Source organism: Coenobita brevimanus, chromosome 98, assembly GCF_032717465.1.
Source record: "Coenobita brevimanus isolate Jiangsu-jjx chromosome 98, ASM3271746v2, whole genome shotgun sequence".
Taxonomy (NCBI): domain Eukaryota; kingdom Metazoa; phylum Arthropoda; class Malacostraca; order Decapoda; family Coenobitidae; genus Coenobita; species Coenobita brevimanus.
This window is the reverse complement of record NC_137051.1, coordinates 37,778,369-37,795,101: the sequence shown is the minus strand read 5'-3', so window position 1 is coordinate 37,795,101 and position 16,733 is coordinate 37,778,369. Positions and strand designations below refer to the sequence as shown.

Here is a 16,733-nt window from a genome sequence, read left to right as displayed (position 1 = left end):
TGAAACCCCTCTCATACAACAATGGATTATATACCCAGTGAAACCCCTCTCATACAACAATGGATTATATACCCAGTGAAACCCCTCTCATACAACAATGGATTATATACCCAGTGAAACCCCTCTCATACAACAATGGATTATATACCCAGTGAAACCCCTCTCATACAACAATGGATTATATACCCAGTGAAACCCCTCTCATACAACAATGGATTATATACCCAGTGAAACCCCTCTCATACAACAATGGATTATATACCCAGTGAAACCCCTCTCATACAACAATGGATTCACCCTTGCATCGCCTTCCCCTCTCTTTTCCTCTGTCCATTTCCTCCCTCCCTCTTCTCCATTTCCTCCCTCTCTCTTCTCCATTTCCTCCCTCTCTCTTCTCCATTTCCTCTCCCTCCGTATCAGTTACCTCCCTCCCTCCCTCCTCTCCCCTTCGCTTTCTCCAATATCCATTTCCTCCCTCCCTCTTCTCCATTCCTCTCCCTCCGAATCAATTACTTACCTCCCTCCTTCCCTTCCTCCCTCCCCCCCTCGCCTTCTCCAATAACCCTGGCATCGTTAGTTATTATCCACTGAGAATTTTATCAGTGAGGGAAGCTGGATGTGTCTTGGCATAATGATCATCCTTCCCGCCCCACACAGGTGTTATGCTTACCTGTTTGTCATCCAAGGAGAGTTAGAATGGATTAGTAATGACGTACGCGAACTGAAGGGGTTAGTGCCTGAGAACTGATAGCTACTTACAATGCCTTTATATTCATGATGTATTATTCTTAAGACAGACTTGTGGTTGTCTTTATATTCATGGTCTGTTTTCCCAAGACATTCTCAGTTTTCTTTATATGATTTTTTTTTTTCAAGACAATTTTAATTTCTGTTTATTATTTTCTCCTGTAACATTTTTTTTTTTTCATTGTTTCCCTTTTTTTATGTGGCAGGTGGGGGTACTCACCATCCATTCACTCGATGTAGTGCTATATCCAGGTGACTTTGTAATGAGTGCCAAGCCAGATGTTTTCTTGCAGCCCTGGAAACCATTCACTAAGCTGGGTGGTAGCCATATCATCAAATGGAAGCCTGGTGGTATGATAGGTTAAGGCGCTCCATAGGGATGTGCCGCAAATGGGTTTATATCCAAGGAGTGGTTGGTGTTTATTGCTGACATATTGCCGCTCAGGGATGGTCAACTGGTCTCCCGCCGTAAATGTCAGTATCCTCTCTCCGGGCGCAATGTTTGTGATGGGACTAGATTTGGATGATTGATGGATGGATGGATGGATGGATAGATAATTGTTTGATGGATAGTTGGATGGCAGAATGGCTGGATGGATGGATGGATAGATAATTGTTTGATGGATAGTTGGATGGCAGAATGGCTGGATGGATGGATGGATAGACGGATGGATGAATATATGATTGATTGATGGATAGATGGATGACTGACTGGCTGGCTGGATGGATGGATAGATGATTGATAGATGTATAGATGGATGGATGAATGGATGGATGGATAAATGATTGATAGATGTATAGATGGATGGATGGATGGATAAATGATTGATAAATGTACAGATGAATGGCTGGATATTGTTTTCTTTTTCCCTCCAACACATTTCACCACAGCGTATATACACAAGATTTACACATCACAAGACGCAGTGCACCGTCGTCCTGGCTCTGTTATTCAAGACGTATTTTTCTCACGATACGCTTCTCCGTTGTGTGTGTATTTTTCAAGACGTATACACCTGTTTCAAAAGACACTTCATCGTCGTATATATAATTAAGGTGTATTTTATCGTGTGTATTTTTAAGGTGTCTCAATTTCTGTCTTGTATGTCTTCCATGATTTATATTTACTGCCAGTTGTGATTAACTGCTCTCTCTCTCTCTCTCTCTCTCTCTCTCTCTCTCTCTCTCTCTCTCTCTTTCACAGAGAGAGAGAGAGAGAGAGAGAGAGAGAGAGAGTAAAGAGTTGAGTTGGGTCAATCTCCTTGTTGTGATCCACCTGCCCAGACTCTCAATCCCTCACCCCCTCTGGGACTGACCTGTTTTATCCCCCCAATCCTGTCCCCCACACCTGTAATCCCCCCACCCACACCTGTAATCCCCCCACCCACACCTGTAATCCCCTCCCCACACCTGTAATCCCTCCCCCACACCTGAAATCCCCTCCCCCACACCTGTAATCCCTCCCCCACACCTGAAATCCCCTCCCACACACCTGAAATCCTCTCCTCCACACCTGTAATCCCCTCCCCCACACCTGTAATCCCCTCCCCACACATGAAATTCCCTCCCCCACACCTGTAATCCCTCCCCCACACCTGAAATCCCCTCCCTAACACCTGTAATCCCCCCTCCTGCCCCGCACCCCACTACCCACCACATTTTCTCCCACATATCTGTCCTCCTACACACCTATTCTCCCCTCCCCCATCTCCTCCCACCACCAATCTACCTTCCCCCTCCCCTCACTCCCTTCCTCATTCTCCCCCATCCCCAATACACCTTTCTCCCCACTCCTCTCCCTGCTCTTCATGCACCCCCTTCTTCTCCCCTCCTCATTTTCTCCCCCTCGCTTCTCCTCCCTTCCTTATTCTCCCCCTCGCCTTCTCCTTTCTACTTCCCTCTTCCTCTGTAACAGAAATCAGTCCCCCACTCGTCACTTCCTTCCTCTTCTTCTTCCTATTCTTCCTTCCTCCTCCTCTTCTTCTTCCCCAACTTCCTTCCCTCTCCTCTTCTTCTTCCCCTTCTTCCTTCCTCCTTCACCTCTTCTTCCTTCCTCCTCCTCCTCTTCCCCTTCTTCCTTCCTCCTCCTCCTCTTCCCCTTCTTCCTTCCTCCATCTTCTCTTCTTCCCCTTCTTCCTTCCTCCTCCTTCTCTTCCCCTTCTTCCTTCCTCCTTCTTCTCTTCTTCCCCTTCTTCCTTCCTCCTTCTCTTCTTCCTCTTCTTCCTTCCTCTATCTCCTCTTCCTTCCTCCATCTCTTCTTCCTTCCTCCTTCACCTCTTCTTCCTTCCTCCTCTTTCTCTTCTTCTCTTTCTTCCTTCCTCCTTTTCCTCTTCTTCCCCTTCTTTCTTCCTCCCTCTCCTCTTTTTCCCTTTCTTCCTTCCAGTGTCTCCTGTTCTTCCTCTTATTCTCTTCCTCCTCCTCATCATCATCTTCCTCTTCTTCCTTCCTCCTCCTCCTGTTCTTCCTGCCTCCTCCTCCTCCTCTTCCTTCCTCCTCTTCCTTCCTCCTCCTCCTCCTCCTCTTCTTCCCCTTCTTCCTTCCTCCTCCACCTCTTCTTCCCCTTCTTCCTTCCTTCCTTCTCCTTTTCTTCCTCTACGTCCTCCCTCCTCCTCTTCTTCCCCTTATTCCTTCCTCCTCCTTCTCATCTTCCTCTTCTTTCTCTTCTTCCTTCCTCCTCCTCTTCTTCCTTCCCATATCACCTCTTCTTCCATCCTCCTTCTCCTCTTCCCCTTCTTCCTTCCTGTTCCTCCTCTTTTTCCCCTCCTCATCTCCCCCACCACCCCTGACCTCATTTCCCACCTCCCTCCTCCGCACTGTATTGTTGTTGTTGTGTTTGTTTTGACGTTCAGACTAATATCCTCTTTTGCATACTAAGTGGTAAATTTCGGTCAGCCTAAATTCCATGGAAAGGTTGTTGCTCCTTTACTGTGGCAGAAAAAAAAAAGAAAAAAAAAAGGCATCTTTCTGAATGAATTAATGGAGTTTATTTTGTGTTCGTTTTACGTCCCTTGATGTTCGTAAGTTCTCGTTTGTGTGTGTGTGTGTGTGTGTGTGTGTGTGTGTGTGTGTGTGTGTGTGTGTGTGTGTGTGTGTGTGATGTCCAGCTTGTATCTTCCATTTTCTTGCTCTCTTCATGCAGTTTCTCTCGGTTTGTTGTCATGTACTTTATCGTTGCCCATCGGTTCATTTTTTTTTTCCCTTTCCGTGTGTCATGTGGTTAATCAGTGCAATTGTTCATTTTCTTTGTTTTTTTCTTGATGTTCTTAACCCCTTTCTTTAAATGTGTTGTTGTGTCTTATATCTTTGACTATTATTGTCTTTTTTTCCTCCATATTTTTCCGTTTTTTTTCTTTTTTTCTGTTTTTAAGTTGTTTTCTGTTTTAATGTTGTCTTATTGTCGTGTGGTCCTTGAGTCCTAGCGATATTTCTCTTCTGGAACCTACTTACACCATGAACTGTTTTGCGGGCTCAGCCTTTGGTTCTTTCTTCCTTGCATTAAAAAAATCTTTAGGCTTTAGGAAGGAGGGTAAGGATGAAAATGTTTTTATTTCCACAAAGAACGAGAGGCCTTTTTTATGCAAAATAAAATTGACTATGTTGCAGGAATATACCGGTGCATATGACAGAGATGCGATGTTGCTGAGGAATTTTATGCTTGTACACGTGGGATGTAATTGAAACCAGTATACACCTGCCAATACTCACCTGACGTCTTGAGTATTTGTAAACAGCCACACCTGATAGGGAGAGCAACCTGTGTCAGCTGTCATGGGCACGCGAACTGACATGTGGCTGTCTGGTGGTGGTGGTGAGAAGGAAGGATGCAGTAGTGGTGGTGGTGGTGGTGGTGGTGGTAGTGGTGAAGAAGGGTGGAGAGGAAAGGTGTGATGGTGATGGTGAAGGGTGATGAGGAAGAATGTGGTGGTGGTGTGTGGTGGTGATGAGTGGAGAGGAAAGATATGATGATTGTGAGGAAGGATGTGGTGGTGGTGGTTGTAATGGTAGTGGTGGTGGTGGTTGTAATGGTAGTGGTGGTGGTGGTGGTATTGGTGGTGGTAGTGGAGATGAAGGATATACTAGTGGTAGTGGTGGTGAGGGATAGGAAGGATGTAGTGCTGTTATTGGTGATGATGATGGTGAAGAGGAAGGATGTACTGCTGGTGGGTGGTGGTGGTGGTGGTTAGGCGAGGGGAAGGATGTAGTGTTGGTGGTGTAGAGGAAGGATGTTGTGTTGCTGTTAGTGGTGAGCAGGAGGCAAGTGGTGATGGTGATGACAGTGTTTGTGGTGGTGATGAGGAAGAATGGAGAGGACTGATGTTATGTAGGTGAAGCTGGTGGTGGTGAGGTGGAGGAGGAAGGCTGTAGCTGTGCTGGTGTTGGTGGTGGTGAGAAGGAAGGATGTAGTTGTGGTGGTGGTATTGGTGGTGGTGGTACTGGGGACGGATATGGTGTTGGTAATTGCATTTTGGAACCAGAAGCCGCTGTCATAACCTTTCACGAGACTAAGCTGATACTGTTTATGCTTTTATCTTGACTCACACCGCTTCTAAACACTCCAGAGCCAACCTGTAGTGAATAATACCGTGAAAAATGCAAAACAGTGTGATTTTCAACAATATTTCACTGCCATGGAGACTCGATTAGCATAAGGATTTGTTCAGGCCATTTGTTACTACGTGTCCTGGTGGTGGTGGTGGTGGTGGTGGTGGTGGTGTGTGTGTGTGTGTGTGTGTGTGTGTGTGTGTGTGTAACTTAATGTATTCGATAATAACAGTAATTACACCTATTCATCACGAAGACTTTTTTCTTTTTTATTCTTCTGCCACGCAGTTTTACTCAGCTAAGGAGAGAGACTTTTGGAAACATAGTACATAGATATAAACCTAATTAACCTTTTTATTACCAGAGGTCCGTCGTTAATTTAATAAAGACCTCAGGTGATAGCAGCAAGAAAGCACGTTGATTATATCACCTGATTGTGTTACCTGTTCTAAAGATGAGAATGAATATATGTGTGGAGTCACATGGAAAGACAGACTGACACATGAGGAAGTGAGGGAGCGTAGTGGATGTGGATGTGATGGGAAGCGTTAGGAGAAACACACTGAGGTGGTCTGGCCATGTGGAGAGGATGGAGAGCGAGAGACTGACGAGGAGAGTGTATGTGAGTGAGGTGGAGTGGGGGAGAGGGAGGGGGTGGCCAAGGTTGAGATGGAGGGATGGAGTGGAGAGGTATATGAGAGAGGAGGGTTTGAGTTGGGAGCAGGGCATTGAAATGGTGGGGGACAGGGCGATATGGAGACGATTTGTTTGTGGCCACCCCTGACGGGATTATGGCGTCTGGCAATAGATAGGTAGATAGATAGAATATACTTGTCATTATTAGTGTTTACGATAAAGGTAAAGCTCATACATGTTTACTGTATATAATAACGAGTGTTTGTCAGAAATTCATCACCAAGAGTCATTAACATACAGTTACAAAAATACACAGGAAAAGTTGGTGGATTTATATAGGAGGCGTGTGTAATGAGGTGGAGTTATTATTATTATTATTATTATTATTATTATTATCGCCCTTCTTTACCAAGGCGGAGCGATAATGTTTTTGCCCGCCTCTGTGTGTGTGTGTGTGTGTGTGTGTGTGTGTGTGTGTGTGTGTGTGTGTGTGTTACCATTATATCTCATGAACGGCTTGAGCTATCAACATGAAACCTTCAGGGTATCAAGATATGGCCAAAATCTTGGCCGATATCGAAAATGGGGACTCTGGGTTAAGGTCAAGGTCAGCAAAATGGCTGCCAAAGGTCAACTAGTTTTTATTGCCTGCCTTTAACACCATTATATCTCATGAACGGCTTGAACTATCCCCCCGCCCCCTGGCGCCCCGCCGGGGAGTCCCCCACCCCGGCCCCCCGGGAGGGCCAAGCCCACTGGCCTCCCTCGGGGGGGGGGGGGCGCTTGTAACTTGGCCAACGGCAAATTTTGGCGAGCGATTAGCTTTCGGCTCCCGAATGCTTTTCTTTCTTTTTTTGTGTGTTTCCATATCCCTCTTTCCAATAAAACTATGTCATTGGAGCGAAGGGATTAATACACTGGACCTTGCTCTGTGTGTGTGTGTGTGTGTGTGTGTATTTGAATTCCGGTCTGTATTTAGCATAGCGCTGTTGGCTGCTGTGACTCACTCTTACCTAAACGAAATTATCTTAACATTAGAATACAGTACAAGAGTTCTCCCTAGCATGAGAGGGCTATTGGTGACGGTATAAACACTCTCAGTATTCTATAACCCCCTTAGTTGAGTATGATCGTCTGGAATTAGACAGATGGGAAGACTAGAGTTGCCCCGCCATTGAGAGGGTTATTTGCAACAGTGTTAAAAACTCAGACACCCATGACTTAGCTGAATAAATTGTCTCACTTCAACTGGAATGCAACATGCTGCAACAATACCATTTTTTAATGCAAGGAAGAAAGAAACCAAAGACCAGGATGTAGCACGATTGTACCCTCTCATCTCTGCAGGATGGGCCTTGAATCAGTGTGTTCTGTTGCACTATACTTTGTTCACTTTAACTTGGCCTAAATTGCCGTCTTGTCATCTCGAATATTCAGAGGAAACAAGCGATTAACACCAGAATATGATGATAGTCACGAAGAAGTGTTGTGGAGAGGATGCGAGACGCAGTAGTGCCTAATTCTGCAGTTGAGCCAAGTTAACGTGGACAAACTGTAGTCGGTGTTTTGTAATTGTTTGTAACAATGTCTAAAGTCCTCCAGGGTCGTGTGTGTGTGTGTGTGTGTGTGTGTGTGTGTGTGTGTGTGTGTGTGTGTGTGTGTGTCCACAGTTGATGCACTTTGGGTTGTTATTTTTTTTTGGGGGGAGGGGGAAGGAGTCATGAGATTTGGTTCAGTTGAGAACTGAGGGAAAACCTAGCTATTAGTGGCTTTAAAATCCATCTCAGGTAACCCATACTTGTAAAAATCCATCTCAGGTAACCCATACTTTTTAAAATCCATCTCAGGTAACCCATACTTTTAAAAATCCATCTCAGGTAACCCATACGTTTTAAAATCCATCTCAGGTAACCCATACTTTTAAAAATTCATCTCAGGTAACCCATACTTTTAAAAATCCGTCTCAGGTAACCCATATTTTTTATAATCCTTCTCAGGTGACCCATTGGCGGTTTTGGTGCACCGAGGGATTTTATGTAGGCTACCTACTGACTATTTATTTATTTATTTATTTATTTTAGCATATAGAAATCCTAGTTCACAAGTTAATCTTTTTATTTCGATGCCTTGTTCCTTGTTTATTTCTTTGCTGGTTCCGTATATATATTTTTCTGCGTCCAGACGATTTCCTTAATCTGGGAGAGACTGTTACATCTAGAGGGTTTAGATATTTTCTATAAAAGAATAGAGGAAGGAAAAACAAATGAATAAAAAAAAATAATAATAATCCATACACCAGATTATAGGTGTCCTCAATTAAAAAAAAAAAAAAAAATCTGTAAAAGTTGGTTATGAACAGCTGTAGGTTGAAGTTTGGGGGGAAATCACTCTGGGGAAGCGAGTTCCAAAGAGACGCATTTCGGGGGAGGAAAGAAGTCTGATAGGCCATGTACTTCACAATAAAATTCCCCCCAAAGACGTAAAATTTACTGTACGTAGCAAGAATAAGCTTATTTAATACCGGTACGTCATCTTATTGAAAAGGGTTGGTGAAATTGAATTTGTGGCGGGCATCTAGCGTAACAATAAAAAAAATGCCAAGTTATTAAATGCAAGAATGGAGAATGGGAGGGAGGGGTATATTGCAACGTGGGTATTGTTTGTGTCAATTTACCTAACCACTTCTGCCAAGGACGCCATTCCCCCTTTCTTCTTTCTGCATTTCGTTTTTGCCCAAGTTACGAATGGCCTGTTGTACTGAAGGGATTCGTGTGGCTTCATCTGTGTCCGTCCGTTCGTTAAGTGTCTCTCTAATTGCTCTGTAAAATAACTAAAAACTCTTAAATGTGTCAACAAACGTGGTTAACGAAAGACGAGGTGGAAAAATGTATATAAAAGACCTGTCAGTCAGCCTAAGGGATGATTAGCACACACACACACACACACACACACACACACACACACACACACACACATTTTTACCTACATACACAAACACAGTTATGAATGTGTTGATTTAAAGACTCATATACAGTTTCACATATTTCGGACATATCCTTACCTACACATTCAGACACAGCCGTACACTATTTTCCGAAGTATTAATGAAGATACGAATAAATGTGTGTGTGTGTGTGTGTGTGTGTGTGTGTGTGTGTGTGTGTGTGTGTGGATGAGTAAAATTTGAGTGTCTCTTCCTGTCTCGGCTACCATCCTTTCTTTGGGGGAAGTAGCCTAGGTATATAGATAGATAGATAGACAGATAGATAGATAGGTAGATTTATGAAGATGCGGATATATATAATCATTCTCCGATTCACATATTGCACAGCCACAGACATCAGTAATGCAGTACTTCATATTGATTTTCATACAGAGAGAGAGCAATGATTTCCAACACCCAGTAATTCGATTGACGGAACCCCTAACATTTTTTCCGAATTTCATACTTTCCCAGCTAAATGATGGATCTTATTAGTCTGCAATGGTACACTCTGCTACATGTGTATACTGAATCATACACACATACACAATACACAAAATATGTTATGTAGGAGCTTCAGTTCAGGTATAAGGCGGGAGCTTTGTTTTTGTCTTCACCTGTTAGCTCATTTTTATCTACATACACACACACACACACACACACACACACACACACACACACACACACACACACACACACACACACACACACACACACACACACACGGAGGCTGAAAAGTGTGGAGCGAGTAGGTACGAGGAGGAACGTGAAACCAGGTGGCAGGTCACGCTTCAAAACTCTCACTCTTACTCCAGGTTTCTCGTTGCTCTTATCTCTGTATGTCTCGTTGCTCTTATCTCTGTATGTCTCGTTGCTCTTATCTCTGTATGTCTCGTTGCTCTTATCTCTGTATGTCTCGTTGCTCTTATCTCTGTATGTCTCGTTGCTCGTATCTCTGTATGTCTCGTTGCTCGTATCTCTGTATGTCTCGTTGCTCGTATCTCTGTATGTCTCGTTGCTTTTATCTCTGTATGTCTCGTTGCTTTTATCTCTGTATGTCTCGTTGCTTTTATCTCTGTATGTCTCGTTGCTTTTATCTCTGTATGTCTCGTTGCTCGTATATCTGTATGTCTCGTTGCTTTTATCTCTGTATGTCTCGTTGCTCGTATATCAGTATGTCTCGTTGCTTTTATCTCTGTATGTCTCGTTGCTCGTATCTCTGTATGTCTCGTTGCTCGTATCTCTGTATGTCTCGTTGCTCGTATCTCTGTATGTCTCGTTGCTTTTATCTCTGTATGTCTCGTTGCTTTTATCTCTGTATGTCTCGTTGCTTTTATCTCTGTATGTCTCGTTGCTTTTATCTCTGTATGTCTCGTTGCTTTTATCTCTGTATGTCTCGTTGCTCGTATCTCTGTATGTCTCGTTGCTTTTATCTCTGTATGTCTCGTTGCTCGTATCTCTGTATGTCTCGTTGCTTTTATCTCTGTATGTCTCGTTGCTTTTATCTCTGTATGTCTCGTTGCTCGTATCTCTGTATGTCTCGTTGCTTTTATCTCTGTATGTCTCGTTGCTCGTATCTGTGTGTCTCGTTGCTTTTATCTCTGTATGTCTCGTTGCTTTTATCTCTGTATGTCTCGTTGCTCGTATCTGTATGTCTCGTTGCTTTTATCTCTGTATGTCTCGTTGCTTTTATCTCTGTATGTCTCGTTGCTCGTATATCTGTATGTCTCGTTGCTTTTATCTCTGTATGTCTCGTTGCTCGTATCTGTATGTCTCGTTTTCAGATTTTTATAATTTATTCCAAACCATTTTCAAATTTACCTACCATCATATAATGCTCTTCTCCCTTCCTTTATAATTTACTTTCCTTTCAGACATATTTCGTTTTCATACTTGACTTCTTTTATCAATTTTCAATGCCAGAAAGAAGGAACCAAAGGCTAGCAGTTCGCAAGATGGCTCCCTCCAAAAAAAGACTGAATAAACACATTGGGGTTATAAATATTTCGCTTCCATACACGTCACTTCCTGTTTTCATTTAATATTCAGACCCCTTGTGGTTTCCGAAATTAATTCACATGACGATACCAGAGCAAAAGATAAATTGATCCCAGAGATTTAAAGATTAGACTGTTTTTTTTTTAATGTACATTTTGTTTTCATTCACGAAGGACTTGTTTTGTTGATATACATTACTTTCTGATAATATTTTTGTTTGACTTAGACAATCTTTATCTTATTATTTTTCTTTCCTTCTTCTTTGCTTTTCTTCATTTATTTTTTTTTATAATCTTGGGTCGAGTCTGTCCTTCTTCCCTGTTCATCACCGGTGCCTCTGAAGGAACTGTATTATCACCTACTTTGACGCAAACTTATAGAAAGATGTGGAAAAGCTTCAACCCCAAATGTAAAGCGGCCTCTAACCTTTGATGCTTTGCTGCCGGGATCACCTGCTCTATTCAGTCATTGTGCAGCTGACATCATTCTTCCGAGTTTCTCAATTTCTGAACCCCAACTCAATCTCCACGCCTGTGTTGCATTCTACCACTTTTCATTCTCTGTTCTTTCCTCACATAATGATTCATCCTAGACTGGAATATACGTACAGGTGTTCTTCTTCATCAGTGTACAAGGTGTTCAGTACCTGGATTGTTGTGGCATATTCAGCGTATGTTAAATGCTCCCTTCACCCTTTAACACCTTGCCCCAGCAGGTGAAGAAGAAAGACGTGGAGACCCTTTTGCAGTATACCGGAGAATGATCAGTCGCATCACCCTTCCCTCTTTACTTACTCCCTCTTATTTCCTCCCTGTTTTGCTCACTCCTCTCTTTTTCTCTCTCCCTCAGGCTGCCTTCCCAACGAGCACCAATGCGGGGACTCGTGTGTGGACCTGGTGCGTCGCTGTGACACCCACCAGGACTGTCCCGATGGCTCAGATGAACAAAACTGTGGTGAGTCACTAAGCCCACTCTGAATAGTCTCATTGGTCTTAGGTCTTGGTCTTCGTTTATCCTTTTCAGTCTGGTGACGTATTTTTTTTCATGCTGTTTTAGCCAAGATGGATGATTAACACTGCTAGACACGTATTCTCACTTTCAAATTCTAGCATTGTTTGGAATAGAACGTTACAGTTGTTCCGATCACTACCGATTTCAGTGTTCAAAAAAATATATCATTCCTAGACATCCCAATTAAGGCAATGATGTATTTAAAACGCGTCTTTATTGGCAAGCTACCAACTTTGGGAAGTGCTTGAATGCGGCCACTAAAATGACCACAAAGATGCCAGCTTTCCACACCTGGTTCATATCTCAGTGAGCGTAAGGAAACTGGTCGTTGAGGGATTCCTTTCTCCGAGCGAGTTAGAGACGTAAACATGTTCTTGTAAACCCTGGACACACAAATCGCAGACTGGGCAAAGTTATCAGTATATTTCTAAGCCCTCAGAAGAACACAATACACCCCAGACCGTATCATCAACAACATAAACATCTCCTACCTCAAGCAAATGACTCTAGAATATAAATCAGAGACGGGCAATTTAAGTGACATTAGCAGACGTAATATAACCTTCCACTAACCACTATATGAAGTTTAACCTCATAATTTACTACAAAAAGTCTAAGGTAGCCAGTGTCATTATGAAGGACAGCTTAACACATTCCACCACACCAATGTACAAAATGTCTCCTTATGCCCAGGGGAAGGTTACAAGCTTCGAAATTCAAACTACAGTGGCATGACAACCTCCACACTAGACGGACACCTAACACTGCACTTATAAAACATGGTAAACAATAAAAATGCAGCAAACACGTACCTCAACCAGATAATAACTTGTAGACGAACACCATTAGACTTTGTCAACATCTCTCACCACATCAAATTACAGAATCGTTGTACACACGATACGGGTCATCATCTCAACACAGTCATCCAACAGAACATGACAGGGTTCCAGCACTTTTTAGCCAAACTAGGATCAAAACAAGACCCCTAATTAGATGCCCTTCAGCTAAACATTCACCCAACACATAAACAGTCATACGTACAGTTCCTTCGGCTGATTTGACCCACATTTGCTTCCCTCCCCAAAGATAAATAATGTTGCTATTCTGTGGTGTGGTGTGGTGAAATGTGGTGTGGCGTGGTGTGGTGAGATTTGGTGTGTGGTGTGGTTTGGTGTGGTGTGGAAAGGTGCTCTTGTGTCATGTAGTGTAAGAGGATGATGTGGCGTGGTGTGGGTCACGTGGAATCGCAAAAGTTGATAAAGTCTACGGGCGTGAAGCACCCCACGTCCAAAAATCCATAGTGAGAGACGGACGGACACAGCCTGTACTTTAAATATGTGTGTTAAGTGACAACGTTCAGAACAGTACACCAATAGACGCTTTGTTTTGTCTGGTTACTTAAATTCCAGTTCCTTTGTCGACAGTTTATAAAGGTACAACATATATCGCGTCAGCAGTAAATCATATCCATTGTACAACTGTGACAGGAAAATAAAAGTTTGAATAGGGCTGGCCTCAGTATCACCTGTAGGCTGAGAGTGATGGAGGGAAGGAGGTGAAGGGGCGGGAGGAGTGGAAAGGTGATGTGTGGCGAGAGGGTTCAGAGGAGGGCGATGAAGGAGGAGAGGCGAGGTGAAGGAGCAGAGAAGGAAGGTGAAGGATAGGGTGAGGGCGAGGAAGAACTATACAGCATTAGGGCGTTTGAAAGGGGAAGAGAAGGGATGGATTGAGAAAGCATTTATTCCATAGAAAGTATTATATAAAACTGAAGGTTGTATTTTAGTCAAGTTCACATACCTAACTCACGCAAATATCACTAATTGATAAAACTGGTATCACGTAACTCTCCTCACATTATTGCATCTGAATTGGTTGACCACGTGTTTCATTAAGCCATATTACATGCTGCTTACCTGTTGTTATTGATATTTCTGGTGCCTATTGTAAAGTAACTTTTTTCCCCTAGTTTTTCTTAGCTTGAAGGAGAGTAGCTGCAAAGTGGATGGCGTTACGAATAATGTATAAACCTTGATTTCACTAGGGTTAATCTCAGTACGAGTATAATTCTTTAGCAAAATTATCCCTGTTCATTTGAGGAGGGGAGATTTAGGGTAAATGAATTAAAAGAGAAAGGAAATCCAGGGAGAACAATTTTCTTCTCTCCCTCCCGCCGCCCGCCCCCACGGCATAGGAGATACGAGTCTGTTTGTAATGCTAAAGCTGGACGGTGGTGTTGCCACTTCCTTACACCTGTACAAAGAGAACAGGGTAATAGCCACACACACACACACACACACTGCTCCTTTCAATTCACTTTTACAGTAGGCAGTGATGACGGTGGTTGTGTTCTTTCATTGATAGTGTTTTCCCCATTCCTCAGTGGGTGCGTATCATATAACAAAGAAGTAGTTAATGTCCCAGTGATCAGTGAAGCTATACTCGTCACGTGCAACCAAACGAGGCAGATATACTACTGGGAATCTCACAAAATCATTCCCCTTGCACAATCACCACTGACCTGCTCAGCCCTTACCCTTCGCTGATACGGCAAGAGTTCCACCAGTCCAAATGTCTAGTCTCGTGGAATAAGGAAGCATCTGGCCTTGGTGAGGGTCAGAGTTGGTGCAGACAAAAGGCACTAAAAATCTCAGGGTATGATTAGATCCCCATTGGAAGTATAACCTTGGCACGTAAAGCATCTCTGTTGGTCATAAATTTTAACCTGACAGATGAAAGGCGTAAATAATCACATTTGTCTTGCATTTGACGCACACCAACCAAAAGAACAAGTCGGATTATATGATGCGTGTTAAACAGCATATGTACACAGTTTATTAAGTCAGTGTCTAAGAAAATAGGAATCAAGGAACATTTCTGCATAGAATTATTTGATTCTGAAAGAGCATTTGATTTGGTTGGCATTGCAGAGGTTTTTCAAGCAATTCGAAGACGATTTGCTAACCATTCTGTTATAGATAAATACATACTGAAGATTATATCTATAATCTACGAGTAGATAGATAGAATATTCTGCGATTCATCTTGGAGTTGTATGAATCACTGCTACAATCCATCCACTACACCTCAACCAGGTAATAGTTATCTCACATTGTCACAGTGGGGACGGAGGAACATTGGTTACAAGACTGTGACAATATGAGATCACTTTTATCTGGTCGTGGTGTAGAGGTTCGCTGCCTGGCTTTCATCTGACAGTCCCGGGTTCGATTCCCAGCATAATGGTAATATACTGGATGATTTTTCCTGTTTAAAGTACAGGTTTCTCTATTCACTGCTTCAGTGTCAACCGAATTATAATGTATGTTCTCTCGAAAACAATAAATACTGTGTAGAGAAGTTTGGCAGCCGTAAGATGTGTGTGTGTGTGTGTGTAGAGCATTCTGCTAAACTAAGAGATATAATAATTTGTTAAGATATAGGGACGTATCTCCTTTACTTTCCGAGACTGCGTAACATCTTCCTCAGCGACTGTTTTGCCTCTTACACCTTACTGTTACTAATACCAAATACTTCGATACTGGAAAGCTATAAATAATGCACAAGAAAATATTAAAGTGTGAGTTTATTAGTCAAAATAAATCGCTAAGGAAGGGGAACTAAGAAGCTTGCCATACCAACGAGAACACAACCGAAATCGAACCTTTTAAGCCCCGAATCCAGGTAGATAATGAGAACACTCACAGGTGAAAGAGAACCTGGGGGCTACCTAATATTCTCAGCCTCATACAACTCACCTTCGCTAAATACAATGGTTTGGTGTTATCCCAGGTGAAATGCTAGAGTTGGTGCGTTCATGAGAGAGTCAGTGGAATCAGTTTTGGCACCCACACGCTCCTTCGCCCTGTAACTAAAGAATTTGGTGTTAAAACAAATAAAGTAGCCGCTAGAGTTGACGCGACGGTGAGAGGGGTATGCAGTGATAAAACGTAAAGACAAACCTGCAAAAATAATTAACAGGTTAGGTGACTGAGGTAGGAAAGGTGATACAGGTAAAAAATAATTAACAAGACGAGAGTACCTGGATGAGGTGAGAGGACGTGAAGGTAAAATAAGTCCTATACTCTTTTTACTCCAACTTGGCCTAAAATTACCATCTCTCGACCTTGAATGCTGAGGTGTAAAAATATGTCAGTACTAGAATATGATGCTAGTCACGAAGAAGTGCTATGGAAAGGATGTATAGCCGCTGTATTGTTTTTCTACCGTGTGAGATGAGCTACAGGAGGAAGATTTGGGCCAAGTTAGAGTAAAAAGCGTATAGTTATTTTGCATTTTTTATTATTTTTTGCAGTGAAATATACAGTAACAATTAAAGATACATGCTACCTTTAAAGCTGACTCACCTATTTCCCACAATTTACTGTCTCGGTTACATGAAAAAAAGAAAAATTGGGATATTTTAGAAGTAATTATGCGACCTACGAGGATTTACTGGCTGACTCTCATGTGGTGTTTTGTGGAGGTGATAAAACTTGTAATCCCCGCCACGTTCATTGCTCACTTTGCTGGTTTTTACTTTACTGTTCGTTGGGTTTTACTGTGTTTGTTTCGTGATGTTTCCTGAGTTATTCTGTGATCAGGTAGAGATGGAATGATGTGAGACGTTGGATATATGATTTTCCTACTTATACGGATTTTGCTTAATTTTCTTCTTTGTACAATATGGAATTTGCATTTGAGTATATTCAGTGTAGCAGAGTTAAGATACATTACCATCTTCATCGTCATCATCATCATCAATCATCGTAATCATCATCAATCATCATCATCATCATCATCATCACTCGGAGTA

At 42.5% G+C, this 16,733-nt stretch overlaps 1 protein-coding gene across 1 annotated transcript in view; it reads left to right on the top strand.

The window, feature by feature from the left end:
• The window catches only part of LOC145414035 (G-protein coupled receptor GRL101-like), a 189,767-nt gene that overhangs the window by 34,511 nt on the left and 138,523 nt on the right, over nucleotides 1-16,733 (top strand). The window contains exon 3 of the mRNA XM_080283601.1: nucleotides 11,756-11,860. Within this exon, the coding sequence (XP_080139727.1) occupies nucleotides 11,756-11,860 (105 nt within the window). The remainder of the gene's footprint in view (nucleotides 1-11,755; nucleotides 11,861-16,733) is intronic.